We start from the raw sequence: 15,640 nt of genomic DNA on the forward strand, positions 1-15,640 counted from the left end.
AAAAATAGTTTAGTAACATTCTTTACTGGATTAGATCAAATGTAAAAACGAGCACAGAATCAGGGTTTTGTAGCTGATTTATAAATAACTGCTGAAAGCCTCAGGCTTAAAATTAAATTTGGTTTAACAGGACTGAATTTTATGTGACACTTGTAAGTAACAACTTAGAGAGATGTTTATTAAAGATGGTTAATAAGCCCACTGAGACATATTTGACCATTATTTAGAGGAGATGAAATGTGAATTTACATTGAAAATGGGAAAGATAAAATCTTGGAAATAGAATATTTGAGTATGTCCCATTCTACATATAAGGCAATCTTCGTTTTTCATCCTTGGATTAAAATTGCATATTTCTATTTTAATAACTTACATCTTTATCCCTGTCTCCTCAGTGGTCTCATGTTATTATCAGTTTATCTGGTCACACTGAGCATCATTGTTCCCATCTGTTCCTATTAATACTTCCTCCTTTAATTTCTCATTACGTGTGATTGAAATGATGTAAAAACCAATATTTTCACTCTCCTTTTCTTTCAAACTCTGTTGTCCTGATTTCTTTTCTTCCTCTCCTTCTCTTCAGTCTAGCCACAAAGGGTGATGAAATCCGCAGTAGTCACAAAATAAATTGGTACTCATTGAGCAGTGTTCTTTTTCTTTCACAGTGCTAGGCATCAGTGACTAATCAGAAGGGATTGTATAGAGAAACAGTGTGTGTCTAATGGTGGTCCTTACGGCTTGGTCCCTTCATAAGTATAGCATGTTCATTTTCAGTATAAATTTGCCTCAAAAGTTTCCTTTTTACCTTTCACATTTTTATTCCTTCAGCATGTTTCCCTGTTCCTGAGTCCTTGTTTCCTTTCCTTTTCGTCCCACAGATACACCTTCTTTAAGACATCTCCTTCAGTTTTATTATTTATTCTGTCAAATTTCAGTTTGTTTTAGAGGGTAATAATATTGATAACTGCACATATAATGGGTATTGATTTGTAGTATATGTTTTTATTCTGTGGTCTATAGATTTAAGGAGTTACTTTGAAATAGCAAAGTATATTAGCAAACAAATAGCAAACAAATCCTTCTGTTTGCAAAAGGATTTTTTAAAAAGATGGTATAACAAGTACAAAAGTTCTATTCTGCTAGTCTGTTTTTTTAAAAAATAATCATTATGTGGTTGAATTTCCTTTCTTTCATCTTTGACCAGATATAATGAGGGACTTTTATGTTATTTCCTACTTTGTTTTTAGTGTGGTATATTTTTCAATTAAAAAAAAACCAGACTGTTGCTAGGTCTGCCACTCTTTAATGAATCATTGGATTGGAAAATAACTCATTATATCATCAGGCAGGATATGTTCCTTTATTTGCATGTAGATAGTTGGAGATGAATAATTTATCAAATGTTATTAGTACAGGCTCATATTGCTGAAGTCTCAGCAGGATATAATGAAATTTGTCTCAGGCTAGTATGAAAATAGCATGCCTTTGCGTAGTCATTATTGAACTTTTGGCATCTCTCAGAGAACTATTATGTTATCATGCCAATCTTGCCCACCTCTTCATTAACTGGACTTGTGATTGAAGAGTTCAACTTATCTTGAAAATCTGTGAAATCTGGTATGCCAAATGCTTGAGTCTAACTGTGTTTCTCCATCAGAGCAAGAATTTTCAGAATGAATGAAGTACTTAATGTTTCTTATTAAAGCGATTAGTACAAAAAAGGCCATGACTGATGGTTTTATTACTTCTGGTCCTGAAAAGCTGTCTGTACAGGAGATGTTTAAGCAGTATATCTTTCTGAAATGAGGGGTGATGAAACATACATATAATTGCTTAGAATCTTATATCTGTACTAATTATGTATTTGAAGTTATTTTAAATAATTGCTTTTAAAAAGTGGGCTTTGATTAGCTTGTGGCACGACTGCGTGAGAAGGTCAACAGATCTCCCCACAAGCAACAACAAAGCTGGACACATGGTCAGAAACAAGCCATTCTTGCATTCTGGAAAGTGAGTAAAAGCAGGCAGCAAACGAGAAGTGTTTATTTGTGCAAACAACTGAGCTTTGGGTAAGAACAGTGTGAGTCTGTGGTGTTTGTGCCTGGTGCTCCTGCCGTTTTCCTTCCTCAGCTCTGTGGGCAAGGTTGTTCAACCAGGGCAGGGCAGGCTGTAAAAACCAGCAGCTTCACTGCTGCTCCCAAGAAGGCTCAGTTGACTTGGAGGACCGTTTGGGAAAGTGAAGATGTTTATGGCGCGTGACGGGGGGCGGGGGGTTGGGGGATGGGGTGTCTCTGGCTCTACACACCTGAAGTTGTAGGCCTGTTTGGCAGGAGTGGTAGACAGACAGACTAGCCATGGATTTAGTAGAGACTTCTGGGAGGTGAGACAGAGAGAGGATGCTTGATAAGTCTTCGCAAACTGTAAAGTGATCGGACGTTGTGCACATGCACAGCAGGGACCAGAGGGGGCCCAAGCTGCCTACACTTATCTGTTGGCTGGAGCTTGTATGCACATCATGAGAAGGTGGGAGAGGACCCAAGAAAGCCCAGGAGAAAGTAAAAGGTGGGGCAGGCTTGAAAATGGCCCTAAGTTTGAATGCTCTCGTCTCATACACAGATCAATCAGCACCTCGTTAGGAATCTTACTGGTTTAAGGTGTTTGAGCATATACGTGACCAGTCCTTGACTTAGCTTTGCTATGCAGATACAGAATTGACTGCTGGGAAGTGACGCTTTGGAGGGAAGAAAGCCAAAAAAGCTAAGAAAGGAGATTAATGACCATTCATTGTGGAGACATAAACTTCATAGACTACACTTTGGGTGGTTAATATGAATTGAGAGTTGCTACAATATATTAGCTAAAATTTCTAGTATTTAACAAAATATTATGATACATACAAAGAAACCATGTATAACCACGTTCAAGCGGGAAAAAAGTCAGTATCGACTGTCGTTGAGCGGCCATAAGTGTTGGATTTAGCAAAGACTTGAAAGAACTAAGTGAAACAATGTGAAAAGCATTTAAGAAAAGGATGATGACGGTGACTTGAGTACAGAATCACAAAATGATAGGAATTATAAAGAGAACCAATAGGAAATCTGGAGTTGAAAAGTACAGTAGCTGAAATGAAAACATTCATTAGAGGGGCTCAACTGCAGATTTGAGATGGCCGAAGAAAAAAATCTGTGGATAGACCAAGGGAAATGATCTGATTTGGATAGAAGAAAAGAGGAAAAATGAAAAGGGCCTCAGAGACCATTGGGACAACATCTGGCACACCAAAAAATGTGTCATGGGAATCACAAAAGAAAAGGATACAGTGAAAAACAGCAACAGCAACAACAGTAGTTTTAAACCGTACTGGATGAAAACTTCGCAAATTTTATGAAAACCATTACTTTCGGATCCAAAAAGCTAAATGAATTCCATGTAGAGAAGTCCCAGATATCCATACCTATACACATCGTAGTCATTGTAGAAAGAGAGGGAAAATCTTGACAGCATAAGAGAGAAATGACATACTGTGTACCAGAGAACAACAAGATTAATAGTTGACTTCTCACCAGAAGCACTATAGGTCAAAGACAGTGGAGTGATATATTCAGTGCTCAAGGAACAAAACTGTCAACTAAGAATTCTGTTGATATATCCAGCAAAAGTATCCTTCACAAATGAAGCAAAATAAAGACATTTCCAAATAAAAAATTTTTTGCTAGTGGACTTGATTTACAAGAAATACTGAAGACAATTTTTCAGGCAGAAAGTGGTACCAAATGGAAATCCCCAGGAGGAAATGAAGAGTGCTAGAAGTGGTAATTATGTGGGTAAATATATAGTACTTTATAAATATATTTTTTTCACATTTTTCTTTAAAAAACATACAACTGTATAAAACAACAATTGTAGCACTGTATTTTAGGGTTTATACAACTGTATATGTTAATATGTGTGATGGCAGTGGCACAAAGGAGAAAGAAGGAAAAGAAATGATTCTGGGACAATTGACTATCCATGTGCAAAAATAAACTTAGACCTTTATTATACACAAAAAGTAACACAGTGTATCCTAGACCTAATTATGAGAGTGAAAACGATAAAACTTGTGGAAGAACGAAATTGAGCTATTTGTAATGAGGTGGATAGACCTAGAGTCTGTCATACAGAGTGAAGTAAGTCAGAAAGAAAAAGACAAATACTGTATGCTAACACATATATATGGAATTTAAGAAGAAAAAAAAAATGTCATGAAGAACCTAGGGGTAAGACAGGAATAAAGAAGCAGACCTATTGGAGAACGGACTTGAGGATATGGGGAGGGGGAAGGGTGAGCTGTGACAGGGCGAGAGAGAGTCATGGACATATACACACTAACAAACGTAAGGTAGATAGCTAGTGGGAAGCAGCCGCATGGCACAGGGATATTGGCTCGGTGCTTTGTGACAGCCTGGAGGGGTGGGATAGGGAGGGTGGGAGGGAGGGAGACGCAAGAGGGAAGACATATGGGAACATATGTATATGTATAACTGATTCACTTTGTTATAAAGCAGAAACTAACACACCATTGTAAAGCAATTATACCCCAATAAAGATGTTAAAAAAAAAAACAACTTGTGGAAGAAAATGTAGGAGAAATCTTTGTGCTCTTGGGCTAGGCAGAGATATGACACCCAGAGCATGAGCTGTAAAATAAAATATTGATAAGTTGAACTTCATTATATTAAAAAAAACTTTAATTTTCAAAAGATGCCATTATGAAAGTGAAACTATAAGCCACAGACTGAGAGAAAATATTTAAAAATTATATATCTCAGAAAGGTCATATAACCAGAATATGAAAAGAATTCTTATAATTCAATAATAAGACAAATGCAATAACTAAAATATTGACAAAATACTGGAATAGACATTTATATTAGTGAGGGATCTTCAGAGAAAGAGAACCAATAGGGGTGTGTGTGTGTGTGTGTGTGTGTGTGTGTGTGTGTGTGTGTGTGTGTGTGTCATGAGATGTATTATAAGGTATTGGCTCCCACCATTAAGGAGGCTGAAAATTCCCAATGTCTGTAGTCGGCAAGGTGAAGACTGTAGAGAGCTGATGTGTAGTTCCAGTCCAGGTCCAAAGGTCTGAGAATCAGGAGAGTTGTTGGTGTAAGTTACAGCTGGCAACTGCGCAGGTGCGAGACCCAAGAAGAGCTGATATTTCAGTCTTGAGTCTGAAGGCTGGAAAAGACCAGTTACTCAGCTCAGTAGTCAGACAGGAGGAGTTACTTCCCTCTTACTCAGCATTTTTGTTCTATTCAGGTCTTTGATTAATTGGATAATGCCCACCAGTGTTAGAGAGAGTAGTGTGCTTTACTCAGTCTACTGATTGAAATGTCAGTATCATCCAGAAACACCCTCACAGACACACCCAAAATAATGTTTGGCTAAATGTCTGGGCACCCTGTGGCCCAGGCAAGTTGACGCGTAAAAATTAACCATGACAACATTTTACCAAATGGGAATACAATTGGCTAATCACACGAAAAGGTGCTCAATATCGTTAGTCATTATGGAATGCGTATTATTCATTCAAAGCACAATAATATACCACTGCATGCCCACTAGAATAGCTGTTGTCAGAAGTTACAGTATGAGTGAGGTCTTGGTGATATGGAGAAACTCAAACCCTCATACATTGCTGGTGGGATATAAAATGGGAGCACTTCTTTGGAAAAGTTATTTCTTATAAAAGTGAATATAAATTTATGACATAACCCACAATTCTTTTCCTAGGAATCTGTCTAAGAGGTGAACACATATGTCTGCATGAAGATCTGTATTCAGATATTCATAGAAGCATTATTATAAAAGGTGTTAATTGGGAACAGTCCAAATGTTCATCAGCTGGTTGATAGATTAGCAAAATGTAATATATTTGGTATGGGAGCATGGATAGACTATAAATAAGCTTGAGAGAGTTTTGGGGGTGATGGAAATGTTCTAAAAATGGGTTGTGATGATTGTACAACTGTAAGTTTATTTAAAATCATTGAATTGTGTACTTACAATGGGTGAGTTTTACAGGATGTACTTCAGTAAAGTTATAAAAAATAATATGTATATAGAGAAAGTGATAAATATGGAAAATAATATTTAGTGAATATCAAGGAGATGGGAATTATTCTATTCTTCCAACTTTTCTGTAACTACAATTAATTCAACATTTTAATGGGTCTTAGAAGTGTTCTGATTCTTTTGTAACGTTTTAAAAAAAATAAGTTTAAAAGCTTTTGTTTGTTCTTAAAAAATCCAACCCTAGAGTGTCTTTTTTTTTTTTGCGGTACGCGGGCCTCTCACTGTTGTGGCCTCTCCCGTTGCAGAGCACAGGCTCCGGACGCGCAGGCTCAGCGGCCATGGCTCACGGGCCCAGCCGCTCCGTGGCATGTGGGATCCTCCCGGACCAGGACACGAACCCGTGTCCCCTGCATCGGCAGGCGGACTCTCAACCACTGCGCCACCAAGCGAAGCCCCCCTAGAGTGTCATTTTATCTCAACTTTTTAATTCTTTACTTCTTTGATTTACAGTTTGCTTTGAGCAGATGATCTGCTTTTGCACTTGGCCTGCAGGGCCAGTGCCCAAGTGAACCCTTCCTGCTTCATATATTTACATATCTGGTCTATGTTAGGGGCCATTCGTACCTGTGGAATGACACTCTGAGGATATTTCTATTTCTCTCATCTGTGCAGTATTAATGTGCAGATATTCTAAGCAAAGCACTTTTGACTGTAGGACTTGAACACCGCTGCCTTTCCCTTTGGTAGTATTTCTTAGGTTCAGTGATCATATCTTCTCCGGGTTGTTTTTATTTGTTTTCATAAAAGAAAAAGTTAAATGCAAATATTAACACATTTGTTGAAAGCAGTAAATTAAAGTGAAGTTGTATGACTCATGCTAACGTGTTTTCTATGCTTTATTTGAAGGTCACTCTGTGAGACTGCTGGGTCAGAAAAAGGATAATGGAAAACGGTTAGGGGGAGCACGACTGGATTTGCCAAAGATTAGGAAGAATCCACTGATAGAAATCATTTCCATCAACACTGGGTAAGCTTTTCTCTAACTCATAAAATATTCAATATACTCCATGAATTTTCCTGGCTATATGACACAGAAAAGTAGTTGAACATTTCCTTGGGAAGAAAAATCAAAAATGAATTTTTAAAAAAATCAGACATGAATATCGTTCCCTCTAAGATGTTCCCTGTATGCAGTTGCACTTATATATGCAGCAAGTGTTTTTTTCTTTGATTAACATTACTCTAACTTCTTTTTGGTAATAAACATGGATTTTGTTTTCCAGCTCTGCCCTTGGTTAAAATCTTTTCAAGAAGAGTATTACTTCTTTTTTTTTTTTTTTTTTTTGCGGTATGCGGCCCACTCTCGTGGCCTCTCTCGTTGCGGAGCACAGGCTCCGGACGCGCAGGCTTAGTGGCCATGGCTCACGGGCCCAGCCGCTCCACGGCATGTGGGATCTTCCCGGACCGGGGCACGAACCCGTGTCCCCCGCATAGGCAGGCGGACTCTCAACCATTGCGCCGCCAGGGAAGCCCAAGAAGAGTATTTCATTCTGTGAAATGGTTAATACACCCATCATCTTTGACTAGTTTTTTCAATAGCATTATAGTAAATATTGCCCAAGATCCTAACCATATTTTGATTATTAACTATCTGAAATGAATATTTTTAAATGTTACTTTTATGAGCCTTAAACTGAAGATGAACATCGTGACTGAATATCAAGTACTCTTTAATTGCCATGTTGGTCTGAAGTTCTGCCTGATTATAACTCCTGGTATAATCAGTCATACTTGGTTTTATTTGCGTTTGTTGAATTTGGTTCTTTTAAATAGTGACTCCATTTGAGAAAGTTACTTATTTCCCACTTTATATTATCATAGTCTGGTAATAAATTTAAATTCAAACCTCATGAAAGTCCCTCCATTCATGCAGCTGCCTCACATTTCCCACAGATTTAAGCCTTCTGCTCCTTTTAAATTTTAATCTTCCTTCTCTCTTTTTAAAAATTGTCCTCCTTCTACCCTTTGCTTTCTTCATGATCTTTCCCACTGAGAACAGGTGAACTTATCTTTCCTGCTCCAGCATCTTTCTACCTCTCTCCAAGCCAGTGCTGTCCTTTCCTCCTGCACTGTTGCAGCTGTGTTGTCACTGGTTGTCTTTTCTCTTGCCTTATCATCCACCTCTGGTTCATCCTCCCCACTGCTGCCAAAGACTGTTGAAGAAGACATTTGGCTTTTCCCTAAAAGCCCTTGGGGACTTTCAATTGATTTCGTGAACTTGTCCAGGACCAGTGTCTGGCCTTCAGTGTGGAAGATTCATAAACCTGGACTCATCAAGCTCAGAGACTACTAGCGACTAAGTCAGAATTTAACAGTCAGAAGCGTAGCTGTCGCATTGACCGGAGAATCTGATATATCCTCTGGAGCCTGAGCCAAGTTATGGGTGTAAGGCTGTTTGCTGTTGCCTCTGTCTCAGTCACTCTTCACCTTCCTTCACATCCTGCATTGCTGCTGCTGTTGTTTTTGACGCCTGAATTCGAATTCCTATTAAAATTTCAGCATACCTACATTTCCTTTCCTCCATATTTGCCTTATTTTCCTTTGTAACATTTCTCGGTATTGAAATAGACATATGTCCATCTATGTTGTAACTGTCTCCCCTCACTGGCATGTAATAAGCTCCATGAAGGTAGGGAATTGACTTTCTTTTTTATCATTGTATCCTTAGTACACAGAAGTATGTACACAGTAGGGATTTAGTAAATGTTCACTTATGAATGAATAATTGAGTTCTATAATTAGAAAGTTGAATGGGATCATGTTAATTTCTTGTTGCAGTACAAATTGCCTTGCTACTTGCTCAGTAATACTTGGAGTTTGGCTAAGTGCACTTTCTCCTAAACAATGTCTTTAGAGGGGCAAAGTCTAAATGTTTCTGATAGTCTCATTTTTTAAAAAAAACACAGGACTGATCAACTCCTTTTTGACTGGCACATTCCTTTAAGTATGTTATTATTTTAGGGCCTGTCAAACCCTTTTGTATTAGAATCTGTTATCTTAGGATCAAGGTGACTTTGTAGCTACTTGTGACCTGCTGAGTGTCGATTTTAACTGTTTGTTTTCAAAGATACTTTATATTTTTAGTCTCCGTACTTCTCCATTCTGTCACTCCCCACCTCACACTCCAGTATTCAGTCTCACTGAACTACTTGACCTTCTCAGCCTCAAGGTCCTTCTCTCTCTTGACTCCAGGCCTGTCTGTGTGCTGTAAGGATCCCCTGGCGTGTCTTACCATTTCTCCACTTACTTGTGGGTACTCCTGCGGTACGCACTTGTGTGCCCCTTCCTTTGGGTGGCTGCTTGTCCCTCCCCTCCTGACCAGGCTAAATACCTCCATCTTTCCGTTGTGCGTCTACAACATTCCCTGTTTACCTTGATTGTGGCACTTCTCAGGATGCATGATTTATGTTTTCTACTTAGTTATGAGCTTCGTGAGCTCAGAAAGTATTTCAGTCATCACTATTATTATCTCTGACTTGAGGGTCCAGGACAAAGTGAGCACTCAATAAATGCTGAATCAGTGTTGTATTTTCAAGCCACTACTAATTTATTTTGCCGTGTATTTTTCAAAATTTCCCCTAGGTAGCCATTTTAAATAGCATTAAGTTAAAATTTTTCATATATTTATAATTTGAATTTTTCTTCTCTTGGATTTAGTGTTTCTTATAATGAGGCTATAGACTTTTTTAAAGCTCACTGGGTATTTCCTTTCACGTTCTCATCCTCTCACATCTCTCATATTACAGTATAGCATTGCCTCTTAGTAAATAAATTAGCAAACATTCTTTTGCTGTTGAGAGCATTAATCTGTGCTGTCACTCGTTGCGATAAGAGTCTCTGAACTTCTCTGACGACTAATCATCTTCCTGAATCAGTTGCAGCCTTATCACTTGTTCTCAGATGAAAGTCTCTCCGTGAGTGTGTGTCGACAGTATCACTCTTAACATCTTTACCTTGAATTTTATTTTTTTTACCTCCAGTAGAGCTCATTGCTTTTTTTCATTTACATTTAAATGTTTTAAAAGAGTTCTACGGATAATTATTTCTTTCAGGCGAAAATTATCATCTCCATCAAAATCTTACACTTTTCAAAGTTTTGTGGCTTTGAAATTAAATATGGATATATAAGTTTCATATAAATTTTCTATTCATCAGTTAGGGAAAGGACCCCATTTTCAGCAAGTTTTATTACATGTATTGGTAATTTAGCAAAGTTACTATTAAACTCTACAGAGTTGTTATGCTTTGTTACGTTTCTAACTTAAAATTTAAAAGGAGTATATTAGTTGCTTTAGCCAAGGAAGAAGTTGAAAATTTCATATCATGCTAGATTGTGGATGAGCTGAGACCACTACTTGTTTGATCACATTGTGTATAATAAGAGTACCTTTAGTTTTTTTTGTTTTTGTTTTTTTTTTGCGGTACGCGGGCCTCTCACTGTCGTGGCCTCTCCCGCCGCGGAGCACAGGCTCCGGACGCTCAGGCCCAGCGGCCACGGCCCACGGGCCCAGCCTCTCCACGGCATGTGGGATCCCCCCGGACCGGGGCACGAACCCGTGTCCCCCACATCGGCAGGCGAACCCTCAACCACTGCGCCACCAGGGAAGCCCAAGAGTACCTTTAGTTCTTAAATAACATTTATTTTTTCTTTCCGTACTCTCAATTTTATGTTCAGTTATTCATCCTTCTTATGTTTGCTGTATTGCATATAAAATTTGGTCTACTCGGTTCCTTGTCTCAATTTACAACATTCTTTTTTTTTTGAGGTGAGCCTTCTGAGGTTAGCTGCCCCTTGTCCAATATCACTCTTATTTCTAGACTGTCCCTTATGGGGTAAGGACTCCCTGTGGACATGAATAGGCACATGTTTGTCTAGTAGGATGATGAGAGCTGTATGGACGTGACTGAAATGCAGGAGAGAATGAAGTTAATCATTGCTAATGTATATTGAGTGCTTAATGTGGGCCAGACAGAATTCTGTGAAATGTGTATTTTTTCCTGTATTTCATCCTCACAACAGCCTTGTGAGATTTTTCAGTAGATGAGGAAACTAAGTTACAGAGCGGTTAGGTGACTTCACCTTGTCGTGTAGCTAGTAGGGGACTGAGACTGAGGCTTATCTCTTGCGCCCGTCAGACACTTTTGTGGGTTCACAGGAGCAAGGGATCATATCAAGTGTGGGAACAGAACAAGCTTTGCATTATAGTGACATTTGAAATGAAATTTCAGCATCTATAGGCCACCCACATTTCTTGCTTATGGTTCCTATAGCAACCAAGCCAGGAAGGAATGAGAGCCTGGGTGGTAGTTTTGGGAAGGAAAAGCAAGGGTGGCAGTACTGTGTAATGGTTAAGAAGATGGGCTTTGGCATTCTCCAGTGGATTTATTTGTAACCATGGATTTGGAAGTTCCAAAGAGTGGTTGGAGATAGAAATACAAGGCTAAAAAGAAGCCTTAGTTGGAGGGGTGAGAGTTGAGGTCAGTGAAGGTGAATGGTCAGTGCCTGTATATAGGAAATAAGAGGAGAGAGAGGAATTATCTATGAAATAAAACAAGTCAGTGGCGAAGGTTTTATGAAAAGAAGTGTCTAACTATCAATTACTTCTGATCCCTTGAGGAGAAGTAATGCCAGGTTAGGTGAATCATTTTCGAAAGAGCCGGAAATTTGCAAACCACGTTAGAAATTAGTAGGCCTTGCTACAGGAGGACTGCTCTTTGGAGGAGTTCTGCTATAAAGTGAGAGATGTGGTCTTTAGAATACAAGGATATTTCTATCTGAGCTTGTTTAGAGGCAGAGGGGTAAGGATTAGAAATATATTGACAGGAGAAACTGTTTAAACAGGAACAGTTGTGAACATAGTTAGAAAGGTAAGTGTTGGAGAGAAAGACACCTTCATGCTTCCTCAGACATAAGAGTAAAGGATGTAAGTTTAAGTGTAGAACTTACCAGTTCATTTTTCTTAAAGGTCTTCACTGATTCAATTTAGAGAAAGGTGCTCAGTTCCTCCATGCTGTCAGGCAAAATGGAGGGTGGAGGGTTCAGTGTCCTGTCCCTTTATGTTTTGGTTAATATCCTGTGGTCTCTTTTTGATTCCATTGACTTGAGATACAGCCAGTTCTCGATCAGAATCCCCCCTCCTTCCAAGGTTTGTCAGTTTTCTTCTTCTCCGATTTCCTCCCTTTGATGGTGGTGTTCAGCTGATATTCTACACTACAGATTTTCTATAAACTGGAAGCTCTGTCTAATCTGAGATTCTAATTAAAAATTTGGCCAGAAATAATCTTGTTTCTGGGGTAAATATATGAAATTTGAAGAGTCATGCCAGAGTGTTCCATTTTTTTTCATGAAATTCGTGGAGTGAGGTCATGGTCCTGATGCACAACAGAGTAGGAAATCTGTGGATATTTATGTAGAAAAGTATCAACCAGGTGCCATGGTCAGTATAATAGGGAGTCAATATGTGCATAAAAGGAAGAAGTGAGCTGAGGTTGAAAAGCTCAGGTTTTGTCAGGGGACCCCATTTGTGTGATTGCCTTATTTTTTTTCTAGTAGTAAGAATGGAGTGTGGAGACAGAAGGAAATACAGGGGACAAAAAGTTAAAAATCAGAAAATGGGCCATAAAGAAAATCTCTGCTTCATTTTGCTGTCTCGCTCACTATCAAAGTCATCATCTTGACAATCCCTTGGCAATTTTCCTTCTTCCAAAGCCAAGAGTTGGGTGCTACTCAGCAGTTCTGATATAAAGTATATCATTTTTTAGATACTACTATCAGATTATCTCTAGTTTGAAGGGGTAATCCTCCCTAGGGCTAAACACATCTTAGAAAATACCATCTGACCCTGTAATATTTTACTGATACTTTCACTTTTAAAATTTATCATCTTTCTTGTTGTTTGCCATCTGCCAGACATAAAATGATGGTATATGGGAACCTTTAAGGGGAATCTAATTTTCTTTGAGATTACATAGTTAAATTTATTACATTTTTTTAAAGTATCTGTTACTTTTCCCCCTGTGACATCTTAGCTTTTGGAAAACAAACTAAGATATTTCAACTTTTTTTCTATAATGTCCGGAATTTATCAGTCCCTATTCCAGGGCTAGATACATAGGTGAATGAATGAATGAAAGAGAAAGAATGCAAATTTCTCTCATAGAAGTGAAGTAGGATCATTACTAATAACATTTTGCTATCTTTCTGGTTCTAATGATTAAAACATGAAATAATTATTAACTACATATAATCACAATGCATTTGAAAATATAATGATTATGTGCTTACCACATTACCAGGTATGGTATTAGATATTATGACATATACAAAGATAAACATTTCCCAAGTCAACAGGTAACTAACATTGACTGAAATAATCCAAAAAATCCAGCTGTAAACACAGTTAATTGCAGCTCCTGTATGGGGAGGATTTGGGTCTTGTTCTGTTCCACGTTCTGGGGAATGAATGCTTTTAGGTGCCAGCATGACACTCTTCATGAGAGTACACAGCAGTGACTCCTGAGACCTCTGAATGTAAGCGGTGTGAGATACTCAGGTATCCTCTTACTGCCCCTCTATGAGATGTGGCAGCAGCAAAGTAAAAAGGTCTTCTCCTTGACCTTTGTCATCAAACACGACTACTGCCATTGTCAGTACACGTGTGGAAAATATAAGCCTCAAATGCTATCTTTTAATGTTACTCTTTAAATTACAGCTTTCAGAAAATAACATTCTATTAAAAAAATTTGGTGGTAAAAAATTCATTGGGTTGGTCAAAAAGTTCGTTCGGGTTTTTGGTAACATCTTATGGAAAAACCCGAACGAATTTTTTGGCCAACCTGTAATTAGAAGTGTTCTTATAAAGCTTGAATTAAGTTTCCAAAAAGATCCTGTTAGAAGGTTGAATATATGCAATATCACACTTGTATTAGGGTGAATCTTTTTAACATTTTTGGAGAATAAAATTTGGGATATTTTATTTTATAATCCCTTTGAAATGACTACGTGTTTAGTATATTCAATGATTCATTAACTTCTTATATCTTAGCATGGTGTCAACAAATAAGTGTTCTTTTTTTTCCCTAGTTATACTGTACTGTTCTGTTTACATGTCCTGATTGTAATAACCGTGGCACTATCCTGAATCTGCTCTCTTGAGAAAAGCTCCCTCAGCCTCGGTGCCGTCCTCAGAGACATCTATTAGGTCCTGACACGTTTTTCCAAGAGGCAGTATCTCAAGATAAAACATTTTCCAAAAAGAATTCAGCAGACTTAATAGTCACTCATTTATTTAAAAATTATTGGTCAATATCACTTTTTTATATATTGGGCACTGATGACTGTAAATTAATGTAAGTCAGTTTTGTCATGTATACTCTTAGAAGTTTTTTTGATAGACAGTAGTACCTACCAATGAGGATTAGTTGCTTCTCTACAGCCCAGTGTCAGGTTATAATGAAAGCAAGTCCCAGTCCAGAATCTGCAATAAGAGTTCATTAAGCAAGGTGGCACCGTCCACCTGTTCTTATAAGCTTGGTGAAGTCCTCTTTCTTCTTTGGGGTGATTAAATCGAACCTTGCACGAAAGTTTCACTTGAACCAGATGAGACAGTATTGTCAGCCTCAAGCAACCAGAATCCTCTACCCAGTATCTAGAGTGAGGGTAAAGGAGGGACCAAGACAGAATAATATCCTTAATGGTCCAAGCCAGTGCTACCCAAAGTGTGATCCATGGACCAGTGCCAGGTTATTAACTATTGATGACTGGTCTGTGACAAGTATAGAAATTGAGAGTAAGCATGTTAGAAACTTTTAAGATGATTTAACGTTGCTGCAGTGTCTTATAATTCCTTTTCACTGTATTTTACAAAAATACTGGTTTATAAGAGGTTGGAAATAAAAATCCTGATCTGTCTCTATAGATAGTTTGAGAAACACTCGTCTCAGCTATGGTGTTGCAAAATTCTTTACCCTCTTCTGGCAAATATTTTAGCCAGTCAACTCATCTTGAATGTCACTGATTCCACCAGTGAGATCCCATTTCTACTATCTTTTATGCTATTAGGTAACCACTTGTGTCTAGTAGTTAACCACTACTTTCACAAATGAAAACTTATTTCTGCCACTTATTATGCTAATTTGCAAAGCCTCTGCTGTTGACCAAGGATAAAAGACAGCTAAAACATACCAGTAAGCTCTGGAAGGTAGCCATTCTAATTAAATACTAGCAAATTGTAGCTTAAAATAACTCACACATTTTATGTTACCCCCTTGACATTCAGTTCTTTCAAAAGTAAATTGTAGAAGTCCTAACATGGCCCATGTGAAACTTGAATCTAGAGTTTATAACCGTTCTTTTGGCACATCCGTAAAATGTGTAAATAACTGCTGTTACACATTTATTATTCTTGATCTTCTGTAAGCTTACGGAGGCCAGGAAGCTTATCTCTTAGTAATGAGCCTGGAATGTGGTACCAGCCTATTCCGGAGAAGACAGTAGAGTTTATGGTACATTGGAGAGACCTCT

General features: G+C 38.2%; 1 protein-coding gene across 6 annotated transcripts in view; it reads left to right on the top strand.

Moving 5' to 3' along the window:
* Positions 1-15,640, top strand: part of CDKAL1 (CDKAL1 threonylcarbamoyladenosine tRNA methylthiotransferase) — a 665,364-nt gene that overhangs the window by 216,272 nt on the left and 433,452 nt on the right. For all 6 annotated transcript variants that reach the window (XM_027128491.1, XM_027128492.1, XM_027128496.1 and 3 more), the window contains one exon: positions 6,964-7,084. In XM_027128491.1, coding sequence (XP_026984292.1) covers positions 6,964-7,084 — 121 coding nt within the window. The remainder of the gene's footprint in view (positions 1-6,963; positions 7,085-15,640) is intronic.

Source organism: Aethalodelphis obliquidens, unplaced genomic scaffold (genome assembly GCF_003676395.1).
Source record: "Aethalodelphis obliquidens isolate GAN/ISIS:26980383/991018 unplaced genomic scaffold, ASM367639v1 scaffold34, whole genome shotgun sequence".
Classification (NCBI taxonomy): Eukaryota; Metazoa; Chordata; class Mammalia; order Artiodactyla; family Delphinidae; genus Aethalodelphis; species Aethalodelphis obliquidens.